The sequence below is a fragment of the Mastomys coucha genome, unplaced genomic scaffold (assembly GCF_008632895.1).
Source record: "Mastomys coucha isolate ucsf_1 unplaced genomic scaffold, UCSF_Mcou_1 pScaffold22, whole genome shotgun sequence".
NCBI classification, from domain to species: Eukaryota; Metazoa; Chordata; class Mammalia; order Rodentia; family Muridae; genus Mastomys; species Mastomys coucha.
Genome location: NW_022196905.1, coordinates 24,535,288 through 24,558,536, shown reverse-complemented (window position 1 = coordinate 24,558,536; position 23,249 = coordinate 24,535,288). Strand labels below are relative to the sequence as shown.

At 40.5% G+C, this 23,249-nt stretch overlaps 1 protein-coding gene across 6 annotated transcripts in view; it reads left to right on the top strand.

Annotated features, from left to right (window-relative positions):
- Positions 1 to 23,249, top strand: part of LOC116069287 (ankyrin repeat domain-containing protein 26-like) — a 107,553-nt gene that overhangs the window by 78,751 nt on the left and 5,553 nt on the right. For 2 of the 6 annotated variants that reach the window (XM_031339817.1, XM_031339816.1), the window contains exons 26-32: positions 4,658 to 4,822; positions 6,033 to 6,243; positions 7,594 to 7,768; positions 13,713 to 13,783; positions 14,202 to 14,295; positions 17,745 to 17,848; positions 21,188 to 21,317. In XM_031339817.1, coding sequence (XP_031195677.1) covers positions 4,658 to 4,822; positions 6,033 to 6,243; positions 7,594 to 7,768; positions 13,713 to 13,783; positions 14,202 to 14,295; positions 17,745 to 17,848; positions 21,188 to 21,317 — 950 coding nt within the window. Of the gene's footprint in view, positions 1 to 4,657; positions 4,823 to 6,032; positions 6,249 to 7,593; positions 7,769 to 13,712; positions 13,784 to 14,201; positions 14,296 to 16,458; positions 16,553 to 17,744; positions 17,849 to 21,187; positions 21,318 to 23,249 lie in introns of those variants that run through there. The other 4 variants (XM_031339820.1, XM_031339818.1, XM_031339819.1 and 1 more) reach the window with 4 other exon arrangements.

Below are 23,249 nucleotides of genomic sequence, written 5' to 3'. Positions count from 1 at the left end.
ATATATATATATATATATATCAACATATATAAACAACACCAGTATTTTTTATAATTCTTTGCAAGTTTCACATGACATATTTTGGTTGTATTACCCACCCCTCCCTAGCTCCTCCCATAACCACCCTTGCTTCATTTCCCCCAACTTTCAGTTTCCCCCCTACCTCATGGAGTCCTGAGACTCCATTAGTCTCAGGAGTCGGGCCTGCCCTGGCATGTGGACAACCCACCAGGGATCCCATTGTTAAAGAAAATTGACTCTTCCGTCCCCACTGCTATCAAATGCCAGTAGCTCCTATGCCAGTAGTGGAATTGTATGCCTGCCTCCCCCTTCTGATACAGATCTGTGTCAGCCACTCTGACTTTCTATGTGTAACTGCCCTGCTACGTCTGCAAAATGTTGTTGCCTTGATGTTATCCACCACCTCTGCCTCTTAGAATTTTTCCAGCCCCTCTTCGTCAAAGATGATGAGCCTTGGGGGAGGGGTGTGATATGTGTGTCCTGCTTGGAACTGAGTCTGTACGAATCACCATCTACTGCAAGGAGAACCTTCTCTGATGAGAGCTGAGAGATATTCTGATTGATGTGCATACCAGGAAGTCATCAGTGGTCATTTTAAAGCTTTGTCCATTTAGCAGAATAATAGTATTAGGTTCTTCCCTAAGGCCTATGACCCATCTAGCCACAGAGTCTTGGCCCCTTTAGCAGTGCCAGGTATGGACTCCATCTCATGGTGCAGACCTTAGATCCAATCAGAAGGTAGTTGGCTAACCCTGTGACATTCATGGCGCTGTGTCATGATGGGTGTGTCTTGCCAGGCACTAGCCTGTCTGCAGGTTACACAGTTCACAGCTGGGTGAAGCTGATGACCACTTTTCTCCTCCAGTAGCATACATAGCACCTCCTAGAGCATGAATGCTAGCCGGTAGAGAGGACACTTCCATATGAGTACCAGTTTCATTTTTTTCCATGTTCGGTTACTCAAGTGTGTGTTGTCTTCAACAGTAGGGTCTTACTGTCAAGCTCTGGGGGTAACTAAGAGTATTGGCAGTAGAGTGGAACGTGACCCATTGGCCATCAGCTCAAAAAGAGGTAACTCGTTCCTGATACTGAGTTTGTTATTTTTTTTAACACTATTAAGTTGTCCCTGAAATGTCTGGACTCAGACGCTTAGTTCCTTAGAAAAGATGCTGTTCAGCCGTTGGGAAGTCCCCAGCTCCTCTAATGTCTGGAACCTTGAATTTAGTTTCTCCCTATGATTAAATGGAGTCTGGAAATGAAATAGTAGTACTCAGGATAAATTTCTCTTGACTGTTCCCAACAATTTCAGCTCACACTTCCAGGTCACAATATGACATTGAGACAAGTCAGGGCTAGGTCCTGGGAGTCAGGATCCATGGAAGAACAATGTTGCTGGCTCTCTCATAGGTTCATGCTCAGTTAGCCTTTCTTATGCAGTGGTGAGACCCACAGTAGACTATCCCTTCCTGCATCAACTAACCATCAAGGCCGTGCCCCACAGAGTGCCCACAGGCCGAGCTGACTGCTCAGCAGAGGTTTCCCCTCCCAGGTGACTTTAGGTTGTATAAAGTTGAGAACAAAAACTAACCACACATTAGACAAGAGTTTTGATACTTTTTGCTAACATTTATTAAATTTTAATCATTAAATTCCAATTTGATTTTTTTTATCATTGTGGAACATATTTTTCATTGCTTATGTTGTTTTGACTTAATAATTCTATGACAGTTTACTTCTGATTTTCGCATGTGTATTAGCATGTTGAAGCATGCTAATGCTCCACACTGTCCCACTGACTGCTCCATCCCTTACTGAGTAAGCGGGTTTAGATTTTCAGGTGGCATCGGTGAATGTCTTTGGGCACTGTGGTCAAAGTTTGTGTCTTGTATTTTAAAGTGTCACTGGACACACAAACTGGGCAGGATTTATCTTCTTTTTTTTTTTTAAAGATTTTGTATTTATTCTATGTAAATACACTGTAGCTGTCTTCAAATGCACCAGAAGAGGGCGTCAGATCTCATTAAGGGTGGTTGTGAGCCACCATGTGGTTGCTAGGATTTGAACTCTGGACCTTCAGAAGAGCAGTCAACGCTCTTAACCCACTGAGCCATCTCGCCAGCCCAGGATTTATCTTCTTGATGGTCCCTCCCCAGTCCATGTTGGGATGTTGACTACTATGGTCTTGTTCATATGCAGATAGCCAGAGTTGCTGTGAGCTCATGAGCACAATGGCCCTGCCCCTTATAGAACTAAACTACATTTTTACAGTGTTTATGCATGTGTATGTATACATGTTCATGATGTGTGTGCAGTGCTCAGAAGAGGGTATCAGATCTCTGAAACTAGAGGTACAGGTGGTTGTGAGCCACCATGTGAGTGCTGTGATGCAAAACCTCTGAGCAATCTTCCCAGCCTGCCGCTGTGCCTGCTGCTGCTGCTGCTGCTGCTGCAGCTGGGTGTCATTGGAGCTTACATTTTTATTCACACAGACAGTCTGTCATTACCTGATTCTCACATTCATTCCATATACTTACTGAGAGGCTATGACTCTCCGATAACATTTTACTGAGCATGGGGGTGACAGCCCATGACAATCCAGGATTTAGAAGCATCTTTGACTTCTACAACAAAACTGCTAGAGAACTGTTGTTGAATGGAATTCTTAGTGAAAACATGAATGGCCAGAGACATGCTGTTCTCCCAGAGATGGCTGTCATCCCATCCACGGCATGGCTGAGCAAACCCCCTCTTACTGGGGCTTCTAGCAGGAGAAGAGGTAATCCTGAGGCTGCTGCAGCAGCACAGCTGTAGAACATGGCTGTCTTTACCTTAGTATATGTATATATAACTTCAGGTCAATCACTTAGGGACAGAAATGTGTTCATTGCTCTGATAAACTGCTTGTTATGGCCTTCTATGTCCTCTTTTGTTAACAGATTATAAAAGACTATTTTGTATGTATGTTTTATACATTCATGACATCCATCTTTTGGTTTTTCAATGGCCCTATGGCATGTGGTTCTATAAATTTTTCAGTCTATTTGAAAGCTCAAAACAAACAAACAAACAAAACCACAATGTATATGTCTAGGGCTTCCATTTCTGTGAAGACACACTATGCAACTAAATGCAACTCTTATGAAGGAAAACATTTAACTGAGGCTGGCTTACAGTTTCAGAGGTTCCGTCCATTATCATCATGGCAGGAAACATGGCAGCAGGCAGGCAGAGATGGTGCTGGAGAAGCTGAGAGTTTTACATCATGATCCAAAGACATCCAGAAGGAGACTCAGGCTTCTCTTCCACACTGGGTGGAACTTGAGCATAGAACCTCAAAGGCTACCCCCCAACAGTGATGCACTTCCTCCAACAAGGCCACGCCTCCTAATAGTGTCACTTCCCATGGGCCAAAGACATATTCAAACCACCAAAGACATGGCCTGATTCAAGGGTTAGCTATAGTTAAATCTGTCCATCATTGGGCTGTTAATTTGGATTCCTATTGATTCAGATGTGTTCCAGCCAAATTTAATTTTTAAAAAGTTAGCTCTGATGAGTCTAGTTCTCTTTGAATTGCAATACAGGATATATTTAAGTCACAATAAACAGTTTGACCCTTCCTTGCTGCTGTTCTGACAGCCTCTAGTCTCCCCGACCCCAATGTTAGGCTGGACCTTTCTGAAAGACTATGGAAACTTCTGCATTATGATATGGCCATGAACCTGTGGGGCCCACGAAATGTAATGTTGTATTTGGAGGAGAACCGTCCTCTCAGGCTCATAGATTTGAGTAGTTTTTACCCTTCCACCGTGGAGACTGTCTGGGAAGGAGTAGGAGGTGTGACTGTGTTGGAGGAGGTGTTTTACTGGGGGTGGGCTCTCAGGTTTAACTCGTGCTGTCCCTTTCCTAGTGCATCTCTTTCACTCTGCCTCTTGGTTTACTCAAAATGTAAGCTCTCAGCTGCTGCTCTAGCACCATGCCTGCCTGCCTCCTGCCATGCTTATGGACTCTCACCCTCTGAAAGTAAGCACCAAATTAAATAGTTTTATAAGTGGCCTTATCATGGTATTTTATAACAGGGATAGAAAAGTTACTAAGACAGATACATTTAGGTACATTACACTAAAGCTTGACTCTTCTTCCTGGTCCTCTGACAGCCTCCAGTTCTCCCCAGTGTTGGGTACCACCTTTTCCTGACCCCAGTGGTTCTCAACCTTCCTAAAATAGTGACCCTTTAATACAGCTCCTCATGTTGAAGTGAACCCCCCAAAACCATAAAATTATTTTTGTTGCTATTTCACAACTGTAATTTTGCAACTGCTATGAATTGTAATGTAAATATCTGATGTGAGCCCTTTGCAAGGGGCTTGTGACCCACAGGTTGAGAACTACTGTCCTCACTCATTATAACCTGATTTATGGGTTATCCAGCCGGTCTGCTGGGAATGGACTCTTCCCAGCACTTTGTGAGCCCTGTTCCAACACTCCAGTGCCCTGGATGCTTTGCAGGTGCCTTCCCATCAGTGGCCGAAGCCTTCCCGGCACAGCTGTTTGCCATACCCTGCTACTGTTGAAGGGGCCGCAGGAGGCCTGCAGCGTTCTTCCACAGTATTCTCTTCCCTCCTCTTCCCTCCAGTGTTCTGTCCTCCGCAAGCCTCGGCTCACCAGATTCACCTTCCTCACCAGAGAATCCAGACGGTTCCACATGAGTTCCCTTCTTCTTGTTTTATGGCCTGGACCCTCTCTTCACAGGGAGACATGGTGCTGGGAAACCCTTTCATCTGTTTTCTTTTCATTATAGGTTATTATCTTCATAATCTATTATCTTAATAGTTGTAAATATATTTTGTATATATATTGTATATATAGTACATAGTATATAATATATAGTATATTTATAATAATATAATTATATTTTGTATATATATTATATACAAGCATTATATATTTTATATAGTATTATATATACAGTATATTGTATATATAATAATATAATTATAAATATATTTTGCAGTAGTTGTAATAATATTTTGACATTTTGTTCATCCTCCATTTCTCAGTGTAGCTTTTTCCTCAGTGGGTACATCTACTTTGATCTCATTTTAGATCAGTTCTCATAGAACTATTTCCCTACAGCATCTATTTGAATATATAATGCTCATTTTGTGTCTTTTCTCCCCTGGCATTGAAACTAGACAAAAGCAAGTATATTATTCAGGGTTCTCTAGGGTAACAGAACTTATGGAATGAATATGTTTATATAAAGGGGGTTTATTAGAATGGCTTAGAGGCCGTGGCCCAGCTAGTCCCAACAGTGACTGCCTACTAATGAAAGGCCCAAGAACCCAGTAGTTATTCAAGCAGTGAGGCTGGATGTCTCAGCTGGTCTTCAGTAGATGCTGGAATCCCAAAGAAGTAGCCTCTAATGCCACTGGAGGGATGGACTTGGCAGCGGGCAATGAGCTGGAGAGCTTTCTTCTTCCATGCCCTTTCTTTCCAGCAGAAAATGTGGCCCAGATTAAAAGTGGATCTTCCCACCATAAAACTGGATTAGAGGTGGATATTTCTGCCTCTGGATCTGGATTAGAAATTGGGTCTTCCAACTTCAAATGCTTTATTTAAGAAAAAAAATCCAAAAAAAGAAAAGAAAAAGAAAAAAAATCCCCCACAGGTGTTTTATCTGCAGAATTTAACACTGTGTTCTTTGTTTTTGTTTTTGTTTGTTTGTTTTGTTTTGTTTTTTGAGACAGGGTTTCTCTGTATAGCCCTGGCTGTCCTGGAACTCACTCTGTAGTCCAGGCTGGCCTCGAACTCAGAAATCTGACTGCCTCTGCCTCCCAAGTGCTGGGATTAAAGGCGTGCGCCACCACAGCCCGGCAACACTGTGTTCCTTATTACAGGTATATAGTACTTTCTGCTCACCAAATGAACGGTTAACTATGAAAATATAGTCCCTGTGTATAAAATACACTCACATATAATCTGTTGACATGCTATCTTCTCTCCTATAGGCTCTAGCAGCCAGTTGAAGTCCTGGGATACGGCTCACTCAGATAAAAGACTGATAGAGCTGAAGAAGAGTCACTGTGAACTGCTTAAAAGAAAACCTGGGGAAATGAAAAACAAGGCTAGTGAAGTGCAGAGAGAACAGACAGAAATTAAAAACACAAAACCCCGGTCACAGCATAAAGAAGTGGCATGGGATGAGCTCTGCGCTCTGAGGCATGGTATCTTAGTTGGTTTTTAAATCTTTTGTTTTTACTTTATATGTGTGTGTGTGTGTGTGTGTGTGTGTGTGTGCCTACATGTGTGTCTGTGTGCCACATGCATGGAACACCCCTGAGGCCAGGAGAGGGCATCGGATTGCCTGGAACTAGAGTTACAGATGTTTGTGAGCCTCCCTGTGGGTGCTAACAAGCCAACCCAGGTCCTCTCAAGGTGGCCCATGCTTCTAACTACTGAGCCATTTCTCCAGCTGCATGACATCTTAGTTTTAGAGGAACACTTCAGCCATCATATGGTACTACTGATAGGCAATGGGATTCTCTTAATGGCTGGCTTATGATCTAGTATTCTAGGAGAAGAACATTTTCAGTCCTGTGGGATGTGGAATTATTAAGGAAAGTGTAACTGCCTCATTTGGGTATGAATATTTTAAATAAATAAATTCAAAATCTTCAAAACTGGAATTCGAGTGGCTATGCTGTTCATTACTCACTTAGGAATTAGAATTGTGCTCACTTTCATATTTTCCTATTACAGTTACTGCTGCAAGAAACACCACTTGAACTTTGTTTTTTGCATTTCTAAATATTTTGGAAACATCATTCATGTACATTACTTATTCAAAGTATAGGAATCTTTTTTAAAGCTTGGATCAACACGTCTTACTTGTTCTAAAGAAAAAAAAAAAGGAGCTTAATATTCATTTACAGCTTTATCCAAAGAGCAAGAAGGGGTCATTATTTCTTAACTACTTTCAAATTTATACAACTGTTCTCTTTAATTAATTACCCATTTACTTTGTTTTGGACCCAACAAAGGTCATCATGAATGACAAGCCTGAGGATGAGCTAGATCCCCATCTGCGTTTTTGTTAACACAAATGAAATACAAAGAAAATAGAGGTCGCTGGTTCATTTATTCCACATACATTCTCATTTATACATCCATATTGATTCAGATTTCTATGTTAAAGAACTACTCACTGCTACTAACTGATCGGATCATGTATTGTTCATAAAAGACTATCGCATTTCCTATGTGATAAATAATATTGGGATATGGTTGAAATGTTAGGAACAAGCAAGGTGAGAGACAGCAGATACTGGATTCATACTTCCGGTCTTGGGTCATGGCTACCCTACTGTGTGAACATCTGGAGGTGCTCCTTTGAAATGAGAATCATTTTGGACCACATCTGGCAGATTTTATGGTGGTAAAATTTTATTTCAAGTCAATTTATTCAATTGTTTGGAAGGGTGATCAGTCAAGAAGATTATTTGTTAGTATAATGAAATGACAGTGACCGTTTTTCCTCAAAATGAGTTGCAATGTGTTTCAATATTCCAGCTTCCCCTTAAAACAAAATGAGAAACAAGAAAATGGTGAGTTTTTGTTTCAACAAAAGAAGCCACAGTTACGAAGGGAAAAGGAGCAATGTGGTGGGAGCGTGGAGTGGACTCGGCACCCTGAAATCAGGACGGTGGTCGCAGAACTGAAGGCCCTAGAAAAGGATTTGAGACAGGTAACATATGTTTCCAGATAAATATATGTGGCTAACAGAAAATGATCAGAAAGAAAAGGTATTACTTGCCAATTCAGCACTATGAAAATGTGAAAGCATGCAATACACTAACTCGAGCTCTGCACCTCATCACTTGACTGTATAACCAACCTCTGGGACACCAGGCGTAGCTCTCCCGTAGCTCTCCTGACCTAAATGTTGCCATGCCATCCATTCTTGAATTACTTAGAACAAAAATGTTAAGTGAAGACATTAGTAGCTAAGTTTACGAATTTTCAACTTGGCATCTAATAGTGTTCACCACGTGTCTCTGGCTGGAGGGCCAGAGGGTCGCCTGAGTTTAGCCAACTGCCAGCAGGATGATGTTTTATGTTAAAATGTGGGCTATCTGTGTTTGGACCTGTGATGAATCATGTTAGAGCTTTTATAAATAGCAGCGTTACCCATGCCTGTCTCTGCAGCTGCTTTTGCTCTTTGATTAATTTGCTTATCCATGCAGTCTCAGTGGTTCCTGTGAGGTGATCATCCTTGAAAAGGTCTCACTTGTTCCCGCACCTCATTTTAAAGTTCTATGGTGAGGCTTTGGGGTATGTGAGCATGCACATGACTGAACCCAGCTGGCTGTGAAATGATTCTCTAGGGATTTGAGGACCAAAAGAGCCCCAACTGCAAGTTTCTCAAGAACAAAATGCCAGTGTCTCATAAGACAGGGTTGGAGTAAATCATCTTTGCTACAAGGTTACATAGCAATTGCACAAAGCGCAGAGGAGGTCTGCAATGCTAGAGGCCTTTCCCAACATGCACTTGGATCATGAAGAAGGAAGGAAATGTGAGTCTTAAGTTTATGGACAAATTTAGGAGAGGTCGTGGCAATGTTGAACTGAGTAATCTTTGCTCCTGATGTATAACCAAGGTTGGTCTTGAATTCCTGACATCCCACTTCCATGTCCCAAGATACAGTAATGTTCTTAATTTAACTCTTGTCTGTCTGAATCATGGCATTCATAATAAGCTAATTCAAAGAGAAGGCTGTCAGTGTTTTCCTTAAAAAGTTACTATCTACAGTCAGATTTTCTCGTTTGGCACAATGGTATGACCTCCTTTTGTATGCTATTATGGAGATTTATGTGCAAGTTTTATACTTTAACTACTATTTAAGGAGAAAAAATAAAACCAAGAGTCCCATTTTCCAAGAACATTTTCTCCCTTTAAGAAGACTGCAATTCACGGGCCAGAGAGATGACTCAGCAGTTAAGAGCACTGACTGCTCTTCCAGAGGTCCTGAGTTCAAGTCCCAGCATACATGGTGGCTCACAACCATCTGTAATGGGATCTGATGCCCTCTTCAAGAGAGACAAGGTTTCTCTGTATAGCTCAGGCTGTCCTGGAACTCACTCTGTAGACCAGGCTGGCCTCGAACTCAGAAATCCACCTGCCTCTGCCTCCCAAGTTCTGGGATTAAAGGCATGTGCCACCACTGCCCGGCTTAAAGTGTGTTTAAGTTACTAGAGATCTCTCAAAATTTTTGAGGTAAGCATTTAGCATCATAAACTTTCCTATTAGGACTGCCTTCTTGTGTCTTATAGATATAGGAATAATATGTTTTCATTTTCATTCAATTCTAGAAAATTTTTATTATCCTGATTTCTTTTTGATTCAATTATATTTAGTGTTTCCTTTTCTCTTCTTTTCTTTTCTTTCCTTTTCTTTTCTTTTCTTTTCTCTTCTCTTCTATTTGACAGGAGTTCTCTGTGTATCCCTGGCTGTCCTGACTCTGTAGACCAGGCTGGCCTTGAACTCAGAGTTCTGCCTGCCTCTACCACCTGAGTCTGTGTACTTTCTATAGTTTCCCTTGATGTTGATATCTAACATTATTCCATTGTAATCAGATAGAATGCAAAATGTTATTTTAATTTTTATATATTTGTTGAAACTTGTGTCCTAATATGTGCTCAGTTTTGGAGAGAGTTCCATGAACTACTAAAAAGAATATGTATGACTTGGTGATTGGGTGGAATGTTCTATAGATGTCTGTTCGGTCCATTTGATTTATAATGTCATTTAACTCTGATGTTCCTCTATTTATTTTTTGTCCAGATGATGTGTCAATTCATGAGTATAAAGTATTGAAGTCACCCACTGTCACTGGGCATTGGGGCTAATTTGTAGTTTTAGATCTAGTAGAATGTCTTTCATAAAGTTGAAAGTGCCTGTGTTTGATGTGTGTGGGTATGGCTGTGATATCCTCTTGGTGAATTGTTCTTTTAATGATCATGTAGTGACCATCTTTATCCCTTCTGGCTATTTTTGGTATCTAGTCTACTTGTTCAGATATTAGAATAAATATACCTGCTTGTTTCTGTTTCCTAGAATATCTTCTATCATCCTCGGATATTCTCGGAGGAGCCTGTTTCCTAATCCAATCTACTAAGTGTCTATGTCTTTTTATTGGGAAATTGAAACTACTAATATTTAAAGTTATTACTGATCTGGAGAAATGGTTCAGCAGTAAAGTAGAGTACTGCTCTTGCAGAGAACAGAAAATACAAAGCTTCTGGCTTCCATGGGCACCTGATATGTGTGCACAACCACACACACACACACACACACACACACACACAGAGAGAGAGAGAGAGAGAGAGAGAGAGAGAGAGAGAGAGAGAACTTAAAATAAAAATAAGTTATAGAGAGTTGTAATTAAAATATGTAAATTAATTACTGCCATGGGTAATTTTGTGGCATTTTCTTAGACTTTATTTTACTAATTGTTCAGGTGTTATTTATTTATTCCCTACGATCCCTTGGGTATGCTTATCCTTCTCCTCTGACTGAAGCATTCCTCCTTTGAGATCTGTAGATCTCAAGATCTGTATCTTCTGTAAATCTATCTGTCTTAGGGCTCATAAATTCCTTTCATGTCTTTCACTTTTAGTAGGTAGTTTTGCTGGGTATAATAATATTAGTTGGTGGTTTGGGCCTTTTAAAACTTGGAGTGTGTCTTTCCACTTCTGGCTTTAAATTTTTCTATCAAATAATCAGCTGTCATTCAGGTGGGTCTATTTTCAAAAATTACTTGGCTCTTCATTCTTGGAGCTTTCAATACCCTCCCTTTATTCTCTATTTTTAAAGTTTTAACCATAATATGTCATGGAGAGTTTATTTTCTGTCTGTGTGGTACCCTGAAGGGCTCTTGCACCTGGATGGGTAACTCGTTTCCTAGGATTGAGAAATCTTTATTGAAAATAGTCTCTATACCTTTACTATGATATTCTCCTTCTTTTATGGACATTATTATAATGTTGGGTCTTTTCACCATGTCCCAACGTTCTCCCATGTTTGATTCTTTTTAAATTTCTCATTGACCTTTTTACTGAGTCATCCAATTCCTTTACCTTGGCTTGTAATCCTGACACTCTGTTTTCCACATGATTTATCCTGTTGGGAATATTTCCATTGATTTCTTTTATTTTTTTATTTTTTTATTTCTAGGACATTTAAGTCTAGATTCTTTATTCTTTATTTTCTTTATTAAGTTAGTTATTGTATCTTGAATTGAGTTCAGCTGTTCATTCATGTCTTTGGGGTTTTTTGTTTTTGTTTTTGTTTTTGGAGTATACGCCTATCCTCTCTGAGTTGTTTGAACACAGTTATAATAATTCTCTTGAATTCTTCACCTGAAAGATCTACCAAGACATTCTCACTGGAGCTCATTACTTGGGAATTAGTAATTAGAGGAAATATGTTGAGTAATTGAGGGAATATTTTGTGTTTTTATCTCTCTGCTGGGACTTGCACATCTGAAGTAGTTTGTTGGTTAAGTCTCTTTTTTGTTGTTGAATGCATATCCTTATACTGATAGGTCAGGACAGTAGCTCAGACAGGGCTGAGCCACTGTAAAACATCTTTCTGTCGGGTTACAATGGAAAAACACACACACACACACAAAAACCACAATGAGCTCATATGCAGGTGCAGGAAGTACTGCCTGGTGGTCAGCTCTGACTCAAGCCATATTAAACATAACAGTTCATTGACCTTTAAGTTGATGGGTTCTATGTAAATCTTTGTGGAATTTCTTAAGATTAACAAACCTCAGAATATATAGAACATAACAGGATATGTGATCAGCACTGACCTTGCTCTGAGTCAAGTTATTTTTCTGTGTCTTGTTACAGAACATGTTATAGGCATGTTATAGAAACAGTATAAAATACTTGGCAAGCATAGAACGAACTGGCTACAGCTATGCTGGGGGACAGACCTCAACAAAAAGATGGTGACATTTTCTTTTGTGGAACTGGTATTGAGGACTGCAGTTCCTTTCCTAGTTTTCTTTGGGGAATCTACTACCTACCATCTACCTGAACAGATACTATTCAAGTCTCAGCACACCCCTGGCTGGGGCTCCCCTGGCTGGGGCTCCCCTGGTTGGGCCTCCCCTGGCTAGGCCTCCCCTGGCTGGGGCTCTTGTCCTCAGCCTCTCTTATGGCTCAAATACCTTGACTCACCCCTGGTCTTACACATAGGACTACTTTCATTGGCATAACAGCTGTGTGAAATATCAGATTTCATTAGAACATAAAATATAATCAAAATACTAGTGCTTAAATAGAGTTCCTCGTGTGCCATGATGTATAGATACTCCCCACTCTAACCACCCTGGTGTTGGAGTGCGGTAGGCATTGCATTATCAACTCCATTTCCCAAGTGAAGACAGCAGGGTGTGGGAAATTGATTGGCTCAAGTTCACACCTCTCCCCCTTGACTGAGCTGCGATCCAGACTATTACAGCAGCTGTGAAAATCCAGTTTCTCTTTTTATCTCATTTTGCTTTGTTTGGATTTTGTTGTCTTATTTGTCTTTAACTTGTTTGTTTTGATTTCTGTTTTTGTGAGGGGGTGTTTCTTGGTTTTTTGTTTTGTTTTGTTTTGTTTTGTTGTTTTAAGGAGAGAAAGATAAAAAGGACATCAAGTTTGGTGGGTGGGGATGTGGGGAGAATCTGGGAGAAAAACACAATCAAAATATATTGTATGAAAATGTTTTTAACTTTAAAAAAGGTTTAAAAAGAAAGTTTGTATACCTAGAAACAGGCCACAAAGTAGGAAGATTAAATGTAAATAGTTGCCCTGTCTTAGTTTGGCTTTTATTGTTGTGAAGAGACACCAAGACCAAGGCAACTCTTGCAAAAGACAACATTTAATTGGAGCTGGCTTACAGTTTCAGAGGTTCAGTCCATTATCATCATGGCAGGAAACATGGCAGCATCCAGGCAGACATGGTGCTGGAGAAGGAGCTCAGAGTTCTAAATCTTGAACCCAAGGCAGCCAATAGCAGACAGTCTTCCATACAGCTAGGAGGAGGTTCTCAAAGCCCACCCCCACAGTGACACACTTCCTCCAAAAAGGCCACTCCTACTCCAACAAGGCCACACCTCCTGATAGTACCACTCCTTGGTCTCTCAAATCATTTCTTAAAATATCTAATTTTCACCTAAAACATCATGTTAGTTTTTATCATCATTGGCATATTCCTATGATCATTCATATATGTATATATAAAACCACTTTTTCAAATGATGGGTCTTGGGGTAATCCTGAAAACTCAGATCCACGTTTTTATACATTTTATACATTTTACATAGCCTATCAATTTGTGTATCCAACAAATTGTGCTTCTGTGCATAGTAAATGAGTCAACTTTTCTGTAGATAACAGATGGCATTCATTACCTTAGGTATGGTGGAGCTAAAAGTCCTGTTGTGACAGTGCAGTTAACTCTACTTACAGTATAAAAGTTTCTATAGACAATATCCAGGTGAAGGGGCACGGCCATGTTCCCTTCACAGCCTGGAATCCTGCCAGGAAAATGGGTAAAGGGCAGTCTGAATGGTATTAACAACTTTGTTTTCCATCGCTCATTTTATTTTTTTCATTGCTCATTTTAGTTGCAGGAAGCACAAGATGAGCTTGCACAGACGGCACAGAGTTCTGAGAAGATTCGAGGCATCTTGCAAAGGTATAAAATAGAGCAGCCACAAAGTACCGTGAGTTTTGCAAAAGGAATAGTGTAGCATAGAAATTCTATCAGTTACGATAGTGACTACTCCTCCACGAAGCAGGAGACTCTCAGCATTATAGTGAGTGAAGTGCACTGTGTAAGTGTTAGGTGTAGGTCAGCTGGCACCAGGCATGATCTGTGTGTGCAAGGTAAGGCTTTGACCCTAAACCCTGACAAAAAAATAAATGTATGACTTTTACACTGTTATGTACATTGTCCATGAAACATGGCAGGAAAGAAATTGAAGCTTTCCAAACCACCTGTTTTCAATTGTTTTTAAGAAAATGAATGAAATTATTCTTTCAGATGTTAGTTTAAAAATTGTGATAATGTTTTTCAAAAGTATATATGTGAATCATTATCAAATACATTTTAGGCTTGAAGTTCGATTTTCCAAATTAAAACTTACACTGAAAGAGCAATCAGCAAAAATTGAACAAGTTCAGAATCATCTACTGCACGAGGGTTTGGTGAGTCTTTACTTCTGTCATTCTAAAAATCCTTTCTCCCTTGTGGGATTACATAGGTATATTTTAGGATAAGAAAAAAGTACCATTGATTAAAGATATTTGCCTTTGCCATGTCTAGGCATAGTGGCATACACCTTTAATCCCAGCATTCAGGAGATCAAGCCACATGTATCTCTGAATTCCAGACCAGCCAGGGCTACATTATAGAGACAGTGTTGCACATATAGGGTGTGTGTGTGTGTGTGTGTGTGTGTGTGTGTGTGTGTGTGTGTGTGGTGGTCATAATGCTTTTACTCTTTTAACCAATAGTGGATATCCTCTTGATTTTATAGAAGTTCATTGAAATGATAGCATTAAGGACTTTGGTAGCAAAATTTAACTAAACAAGAAGCTACAGAGATGGCTCAGAAGTTGAGAACATCCACTGTTCTTGTAGAAGGCCAGAATTAGGTTCCCAGCACCACGTCAGGTAGCTCACAGCTAACAGGCCCACGTCAGGTAGCTCACAGCCCCAGAGGATTTGATGGCCTCTTATGACTTGCACACCTGTACACATATGGCTTATATACACATACACATAAATGAAAAGAAAAACAACTTTAAAAAGAATTCACTGGGCATGGTAGAGAATACCTTTAATCTAAGTCCTCAGGAGGCAGAGGCAGGTGGATCTCTGAGTTCAAAGCCAGCCTGATCTACATAGCAAATTCCAGGACAACCAGGACTACACAGAAACCTATCTTGGAAAAAAAGATTTTACTAAACAAGATTCTTATAAAATAAATGTTTAATAATGTTATAGCTAATGATATATTCTTGATATGTCATATAATGCTTTATAAGATGTTTCCCCATTAGTTAATTAATAGGCATGTGGATTGGTTGGTTATTGTGAGTAGGGTTGCTGCGTACACAGTGTACAGTTGTCTATGTCACTGGGAAAGTCTTACTGTTCTAAGAACATTCCAGTTATTTGGTCTAGAGTTCAAAATCTGTTCGCAGAAGCCTTCAGTGAAGTTTTGAGACCAGATGACTTGTTACTTCCATGTCTAATCAAGACCAGATACTTGGGACTAGAAAGAGAACTCAGAGAGTATTCGTTGCTATTGCAGAAGACCCACGTTTAGTTCACAGCGCCCACGCAGTGGCTCACAACCATCCATAACTCCAGTTCCAAGGGATCTCTGATGTCCTCTTCTGACCTCCACAGATGTCAGGCATACATGCAGACAAAACATTCATATACATCAAATAAATGGAAAATGCTTTTGAAAAATGGATATCTCCTCATTATATAAGCAAGGAACATTTTTCTCTGTGTAATTTTCACAAAGAAAGGTGATGCCAGGGCTGGAGAGATGATGACTCAGCAGTTAAGAGCACTGACTGCTCTTCCAAAGGACCTGAGTTCAAATCCCAGCAACCACATGGTGGCTCACAACCATCTGTAATGAGATCTGACGCCCCCTTCTGGAAGGTCTGAAGACAGCTACAGTGTACTTACATATAATAATAAATAAATCTTTAAAGAAAGAAAGAAGAAAGAGAGAGGGGGGAAGGAAGGAAAGGAAAGAAGGAAGGAAGGAAGGAAGGAAGGAAGGAAGGAAGGAAGGAAGGAAGGAAGGAAGGTGATGCCATTGGATGCATACAGGAAATGTTTCATTTAATAGGGCCTTACAGAACTGAGGACACAAACTGTTTTGTCATTCACCGTGTCCACCAGTTTTCCAAGAACGCAGCTCTCTCCTTTGCCGCAGCAGCAAGGGTGTGCTGGCGAGCTGCCGTCCAGTGGCCACGCAGTGGCCATCGGGTGTTGTCCAGTGGCTCGCAGTGACGGGCTGGCTTCTCTGAAAAGCTCTGCCAGAGAGAGAAACTGTGCGGCTGCTACAGGAGGTAGATCACAGGCATGGGAGCTCAACTCAGACAGGCAGGAAGAGAAAGCAGCGCATCGGGTGCAGGGTGGGGGTCCAAAGAGGCTTCAAATAGAGCCCACTTCCAAATCCACAAAAAGATGCTCCTGTCCTGCTAAGAGACAACAAGGCACCCTCTACTCTCAGAGAAAATGGACAGCTCAGGATTCCATTTTAATGATGGATAGGGAAACCTCGGTTACTCCTCACCAGACAGATCCAAAGTCTCCTGATTCTCACACTGCCTTTTCAGACATCAGCATCACAAGACTATGGCATGAACACCCATCTGGAGCCATGACTATCTCCCTGTAACCTGAAGCCGGGCTCAAGCTGCTTCTAGAAAAGTATGAACATCTTTAGAATTTACTCACAAGACCCAAAACATGATGAAGACTCCAAAATGTCCTAGTTACCCTTTATTTATCGAATTTGTAAGATTAAAAACTCAGATTTTAAGAGGTTGAAGAGATGGTTCAGGATGTGTTGCTCAGGCAGCCATCCTGGGTTCTAGTCCCATATGGCTCACAACCATCTGTAACTCTAGTTCCAGGGGAACTAATGCCTTCTTCTGGCCCCCATGAGTACCAGGTACATATACATACATTTATGTATGTGCACACATACACACATATCAAATAAAATAAATCCTTTTTTAAATCACATTTTTTTAAGTTACTGGAAGGTGCTGGGTGATGAAAATAGAGTTTTAGAGGGACTGTATATTAAGGAGTATCAGAGCCCACTGGAAGGACCTAATTAGGATGGTAGGGAATCTAGACGAATCAGACAAATGTTATGCTTTGTGGTGTTGCATGAAGATATTGTTTAAAGAAAAATAGTAAATAGAGAAGAAAATTTCAAACTCCTGGGAGAATTCTTACCAAGACTGAATATTTTTCTATCCTAAAGTCAGGTGAGGATGAAAAAGGCTCATTTTAACAAATTATAAGAATGTAAATTCTGCCGGGCGGTGGTGGCGCACGCCTTTAATCCTAGCACTTGGGAGGCGGAGGCAGGCGGATTTCCGAGTTCGAGGCCAGCCTGGTCTACATAGTGAGTACCAGGACAGCCGGGGTTACAGAGAGAAACCCTGTCTCGAAAAACCAAAAAAAAAAAAAAAAAAGAATGTAAATTCTATAAAAATTAATGATGAGGGGAAGCAGAGGCATGGCTCAACAGGTAAGAGCACTGGCTGTTCTTCTGGAGGACCCAAGTTCAGTTCCCAGCACCCATCTGTAACTACAGCTCTGGTAGACCTGGCCCTATTTTGGCCTTTGCAGGCACCTGCTTGTATGTGGCATGTATATACATACATACACATGTGGAGAGGAAATAAAAAATAATAAATTTCTTCAAAAATTAATGATAAATATATAAGTAAATAGGAGCCAGCTTTAAGGAGTTATTTTCTAATTTGATCCTAAGTGGAATGTTACAAACTTGGACAAATGCATATTACTCGTACACTTATAAGAAGTGATTTTATAAAAGAATAAGAGTCTGGATACTTTTAACTATTTTTATAATATTTTAAAGCTCGGAGATGAAACAAAGAAACTCATCCTTCAAACACAGTCTCTAGAATGTACTTTGGAAAAACAGACAAATAAAAATGAGGAATTACTGACAGAACTAACGAGGTAAGATTTTATTCAACTCCTTTCAACCATTAGTTAGCTTCACTGACATTTTTGATATTTCATATTTTTTGAGAATTTCATATATGAAATATTTACTTTATTTCCCTCCCTCTAGCTCCTCCCATGCCCCCCAACTCCCTCTCAAATGCATAGCTTCTTTTTCTTTTATTGTTACTGTCATATATAATGTGTGTATGAATTTATAAATACAATCTGCTGAGTTCACTTAATATTGCTCTTATGCATGTATTTTACACGCATAAGGGATGACTACTTGGTGTTGTGTAAGTTCGTTGTAATTTCTTTAGTTTATGTGTTCGAGTGTTGTGCCTGCATATATATCTGTGCACCACACACATGCCTGGTGCCCACTGGAAGCTGGTGTTGGATGCCCTGGAACTGGAGCCGCAGGTGGGTGGTCGAGAGGGTGCTGGGAACCTGACTCAGGCCCTCCGAAAGAGCAGGAGAGCACCTAGTTCAGTCATTTCTTCAGCCTGCATAGCATGCCGGTGCTAGGCTCTTCGAATGCCATTCAGCAAGCAGTTTATGGATTCTTTGTCATGGTTGTTCCTGGGGGAGCAACAACTGTGAAAGACAGAGTGAGGGGGGGAAATCTTGCCAAGATAGGCTTGTGACAATCTCAATGAAGGCCAGTTTGGGGCTGGAGAGATGGCTCAGCAGTTAAGAGCACTGACTGCTCTTCCAAAGGTCCTGAGTTCAAATCCCAGCAACTACATGGTGGCTCACAACCACCCGTAATGAGATATGACACCCTCTCCTGGTGTGTCTGAAGACAGCTACAGTGTACTTCTATATAATAATAAATAAATCTTTAAAAAGTTTCTTTTAAAAAAAATGAAGGCCAGTTTGAAGAGCCTCAAAGCTGAAGTGACCCTTCTAATTTCCATCTGTGGGGAACACAACAGAATCAAACGTCCCTGTACAGGGAAAAAAAAAAAAAACCACAGCAAGCAAATGGAAGCTGAAGACCTGAGGAACCTAAATGTGCATCTGACTGAGTGGCATTTAAGACAAAGTCTGCCGAGATGACAAAGGCCCCTGCGGATTAACAAATGGAATATTCACCCAAGAATGTGCTACACTTGTAAAGAGATATGCACATGTGCGTCCAGTCTCATGGTTTTCACTAACTCAAGAAACCATAGTGCTAAACTGAAGGATAGGTGAGAACTGACCTACTGAGTGTCCCACCTGACATCTACAGGATACATTTTCTAAAAGCTCACATCACATTCCCAAAGATAAATAACATCTTAGGCAAAAAAAAAAAAAAAAAAAAAAAAAAAAAAAAAAAGTCTTAATAAATACAAAATGATTTCTTGGTTCTTTCTGTATCATAATGGAATGAAACTTAAATTACAAATCCTTGATAAATCATGGGTACTGAGCAGAACAGTACTGGATGGGCCCCGTCAGTGGTAAGCATTCACTCTAGCACGGTGCTAAACTCCAGCCCCTTTGAGGGCTTTTCCGTGCACTTCCCTTTCCTTCTGTGCACCAGAGTAAACACAGTGTATATTTGGATCTTTTCAGTGACATTCACATACAAGTATGGGTTTCTGCTTCCCCCTGGTAACACATCTCTGAGTTACAGCTAATCTTTAATAATTTGTCAGTTCACTCCAAAATGGATAATGATAATTATAAAACATCTGAATGTGGTTCTAAAATGTGTTCCTCATGTGATATAAGTGTAATAACATTTTTCTTCATTTTATTTACTTAATATTATAATTTTATCAAGGGCCATAGACTATTTAACAAAAACCCCAACCCTAGACATGGGGAGGCCCTTTCTGAGTTGTTGCTCAGGTTATCGTGAGACTCCCGAAACATTACAAGCTACCAATGTTGCCCTCAGTTGTCTCCTAGAAACTGAAAAGACCAAACACTTCAGACACAGAGTCCAGGGGCCCCTGAACTGAAGCTAACCTGAATGCCTCCCTGCCAGCTTTTATGGTACCAGAAGGTGCTATGCAAGATTTCAAGGCAGGAAAACCAGCGATGGTCTTCCCCAACTGTGTGTTGTGAACACAACAACCAGCATGACACAATGTCCACAGGGGTGCAGTGCAAAATGGAAACCATGTGCGGTAGGGAAACCTAGGCAATCACACAGGGCTGGGAAAGTCGTGGGTCTCACAGGAACACCACCTTACTTTCCAACTACATTCTAAATATTTCTCCTTATACCCACAAATAAATGTACCTTTCACACCTCTTCAGAGACAATTACAAAAAAAGAAAATGTAAAAACAGTGATCATGTGGTTCCAGCCCCAAATGATCCATCTTATTAACACAGCCCTGAAACTGAGGCTTGGGGATTAGGGCGGAACCCTGTAAGAAACAGCCGAGCATGAAAGATTGTGTCTACTAGAAATGAAGTCTTGTCAACGTGACTGCCTAAACAGGATCCAAGGAAAACACCAATAGATATGCTAATATGAAAGGAGGGAGTCTCATGGGGCACTCCACTCCAGACGAAGAACTATAGGCAACTAGGAAACTCTAAGAATGGAAGAAAGAGTCTTCCCGAGGGAAGAGCTCTCCAGGTGGGTTTCCAGTACCAAGGCGTCAGCCTTAAAATCATATGCATACAAGTACCACAACATGGACTGAGCAGATTGCATTTATGAATTACATTAGAAATATATCTATGGTGATGGCAATGTACACATTTAATCTTAGCACTTGGGAGGCAGAGGTAGGTGGATATCTATGAGTTGGAGGCCAGCCTGGTTTACAGAGCTAGTTCTAGGACAGCCACAGCTACATAAAGAAACCCTGTCTCAAAACAACAACAACAACAGCAACAATTAAAACAACAGAGGCTGTGAATTTGAGAAAGGGGTTCATAGGAAGGATTGGAGTATGGAAAGCAAAGGAGGAAAATTGTGTATTGTATTTTAATTCCACAAAATATAGAAATTAAGATTATAATTTCAGGCTGGAGAGATGGCTCAGTAGTTAAGAACAGTAGCTGTTCTTCCAGAAGACCCAAGTTCAATTCCCAGTACCCACAGCAGCTCACAACATCTGTAACTCTAGTCCTGGAGATTTGACATCCTCCTTTGGCCTCCATGAACATGAGCATGGATGCAGTCACATACATACATGTAGGCAAGACTCACAAACACAATTTTATGTAAAGATTACAATTTCAGTAGAATACTTTCAATTCATTTTAGGTTGAGATAAATGAGATGCTCAGAGCTCACACTTTTGTTCCTTTTGTATGATATTGCATATTGCCTACTTAAATTATTAAATATTGACTCTGAAGACATTCATTGGCCAATTCTATACATTTTTATAGATTTAAGAAACTCTTTGAGGAGACAAAAAAGAAGTTAAATAAACATGAAGGCAGAGAGCTTGGTGGTCCTGGAGATTTAAAAACCAGCCAATTTGATATGTATATTCCAATCAATATGCTGAGGCATGAGGTAATTTCAGTAATCTAGAGGTTCAATACTTCTTGCTTTGGGGAAATATAGCTATATATTCATTGGGCAAGGATTTAAAAAAGCAACTTCACTGACTTGATATCAATGAAAATGTATATTTTTTTCTATTAAGGATGCATTCTGCTGATTCTCTTATTTTTTAGATTGATTTTATTTTATGTGTGTGGGTGTTTTGCCTGCATGTGTGTCTGTGTACCATATACATGCCTAATGTCCTCAGAGGCCAGAAAAAGGACACTGATCCCCTGGACTTGGAACTACAGATGCTTGGTACCAAACTCGAGTCCCCTGGAAGAGCAACAAGGGCTCATAGCCACTGAGCCATCACTCCAGCTCCCGTCAATGCTGGCAGATGACTTAACAACAAACAGTGTACTGTATCATTACAATATCAAAATCACACCCAACATGTGAGTTCTGTTTGTTACCAGCACTGTCAGGATGCAGGTGACGGATCGTGAAAGCCAGTCAGCTGAAGTGTATGGTAAAATTTCGGTAACTTTGAATATATTCACAGATACTCAACTCAAATATCATCTCAATTTCTTTTTTTAGTATTTTTACATTCCAAATATATGCTAGACATCTTAGTGATTATTCTTTCATGCTGAGACTTAATGAACCAAGTACACTAACTGCTGTCCAGATGTTTGTCTGACCAGTTTGTGTTGAGAAACTCACACAGTCTGCACTCTAGCTGCCTTTGTGTCTGGCTCCTGTTCCTGGACACAGTCCTCTCCTTGTTCAGCCTAAGCTACAACACCTGTAAGTACTTCATCTCTCCCATTGCTGACTAGTGTCCTGGTATATGGATAAGCCATACATTTTATCTATGCACTCACCAATCAATGGACTCTGGCTTGTCCCCACTTTGATTACAGATGCTGCTCTGACAGTGCAGGCCAGAGTCTGCACAAAACGGCTTCATTTCTCCTGCCTGGCTGGCTTCTGGCCAGTGGCACTGCTGGGTCACGTGGTAGCCACGAACTTGCTGAGGATCCCCAGCACCAGTGTCTTCTCCAGTGGCCACGGTCTCCTGTCCTCCAGTCCTGAAGGGGCACTTAACTTCTCCACTTTCTTGCCAACACCTGCTCCATCTTTTTATATTGTGTCTGTTTTGAGACAGGGTCTCACTATATAGTCCTAGCTGTCCTCAGAGTTGCAGAAATCCACCTGCCTCTGCCTCTGGAGGGCTGGGGTTAAAGGTGTGAGCCCCCACATCTGGCTTTTTCCAAATTTTAACTAAACCAAGTTTCCATGAAGCAGTAGGTAGGTCATGGGTGTTTCCATTTGTGTTCCCTTAATGGAGCACAGGGGTCTCCTCAGCCTATTGGCCATTAGTGTAGCTCCTTCAGAGAAAGGTCTATCTAGATTGATTCTACGGTTTTAAATTGGATTAGCTTTTCAGTGGTATTTGTAGAGGCCCTCTTTATATTGTAGATATGAATCCTTTATCAGATACTCAGACTTTCCAGTATTATTTTCTTCTAACCAGCTTACCCTTGCATGCCATAACAGTGTCTCTGAAGTGTACTGGCACTTTATGTTTGTGGAGTCAACTCAACTGTTTGTGCTTTAATGTCCTAACACAAAGTTTTGCCTGATCCAGTCCTGATGGTGTATGCACATGTCTTTTTCTCAAAAGTTGCATGTCTTATTTCATACTTTAATATTGCATTTTGAGTGAATTTTATTTGTGGTGTTTGGTGGGTTTTTTGGTTTTTTTTTCACATGCGAATAACTAGTTGCCTTAAGAATCATTTCCTGTTGAAAAAAAACTTAGTATTTAGAATGATTTTTGCAGAATTTGTTGAGATTCAGCTGATCGTAAACATAGGAGTTAGCTTTGGGAGGCTCTATAAGCCAGGACCAATCAAATCCGTTTTTTTGTTTTTTTGTTTTTTTTTTTTA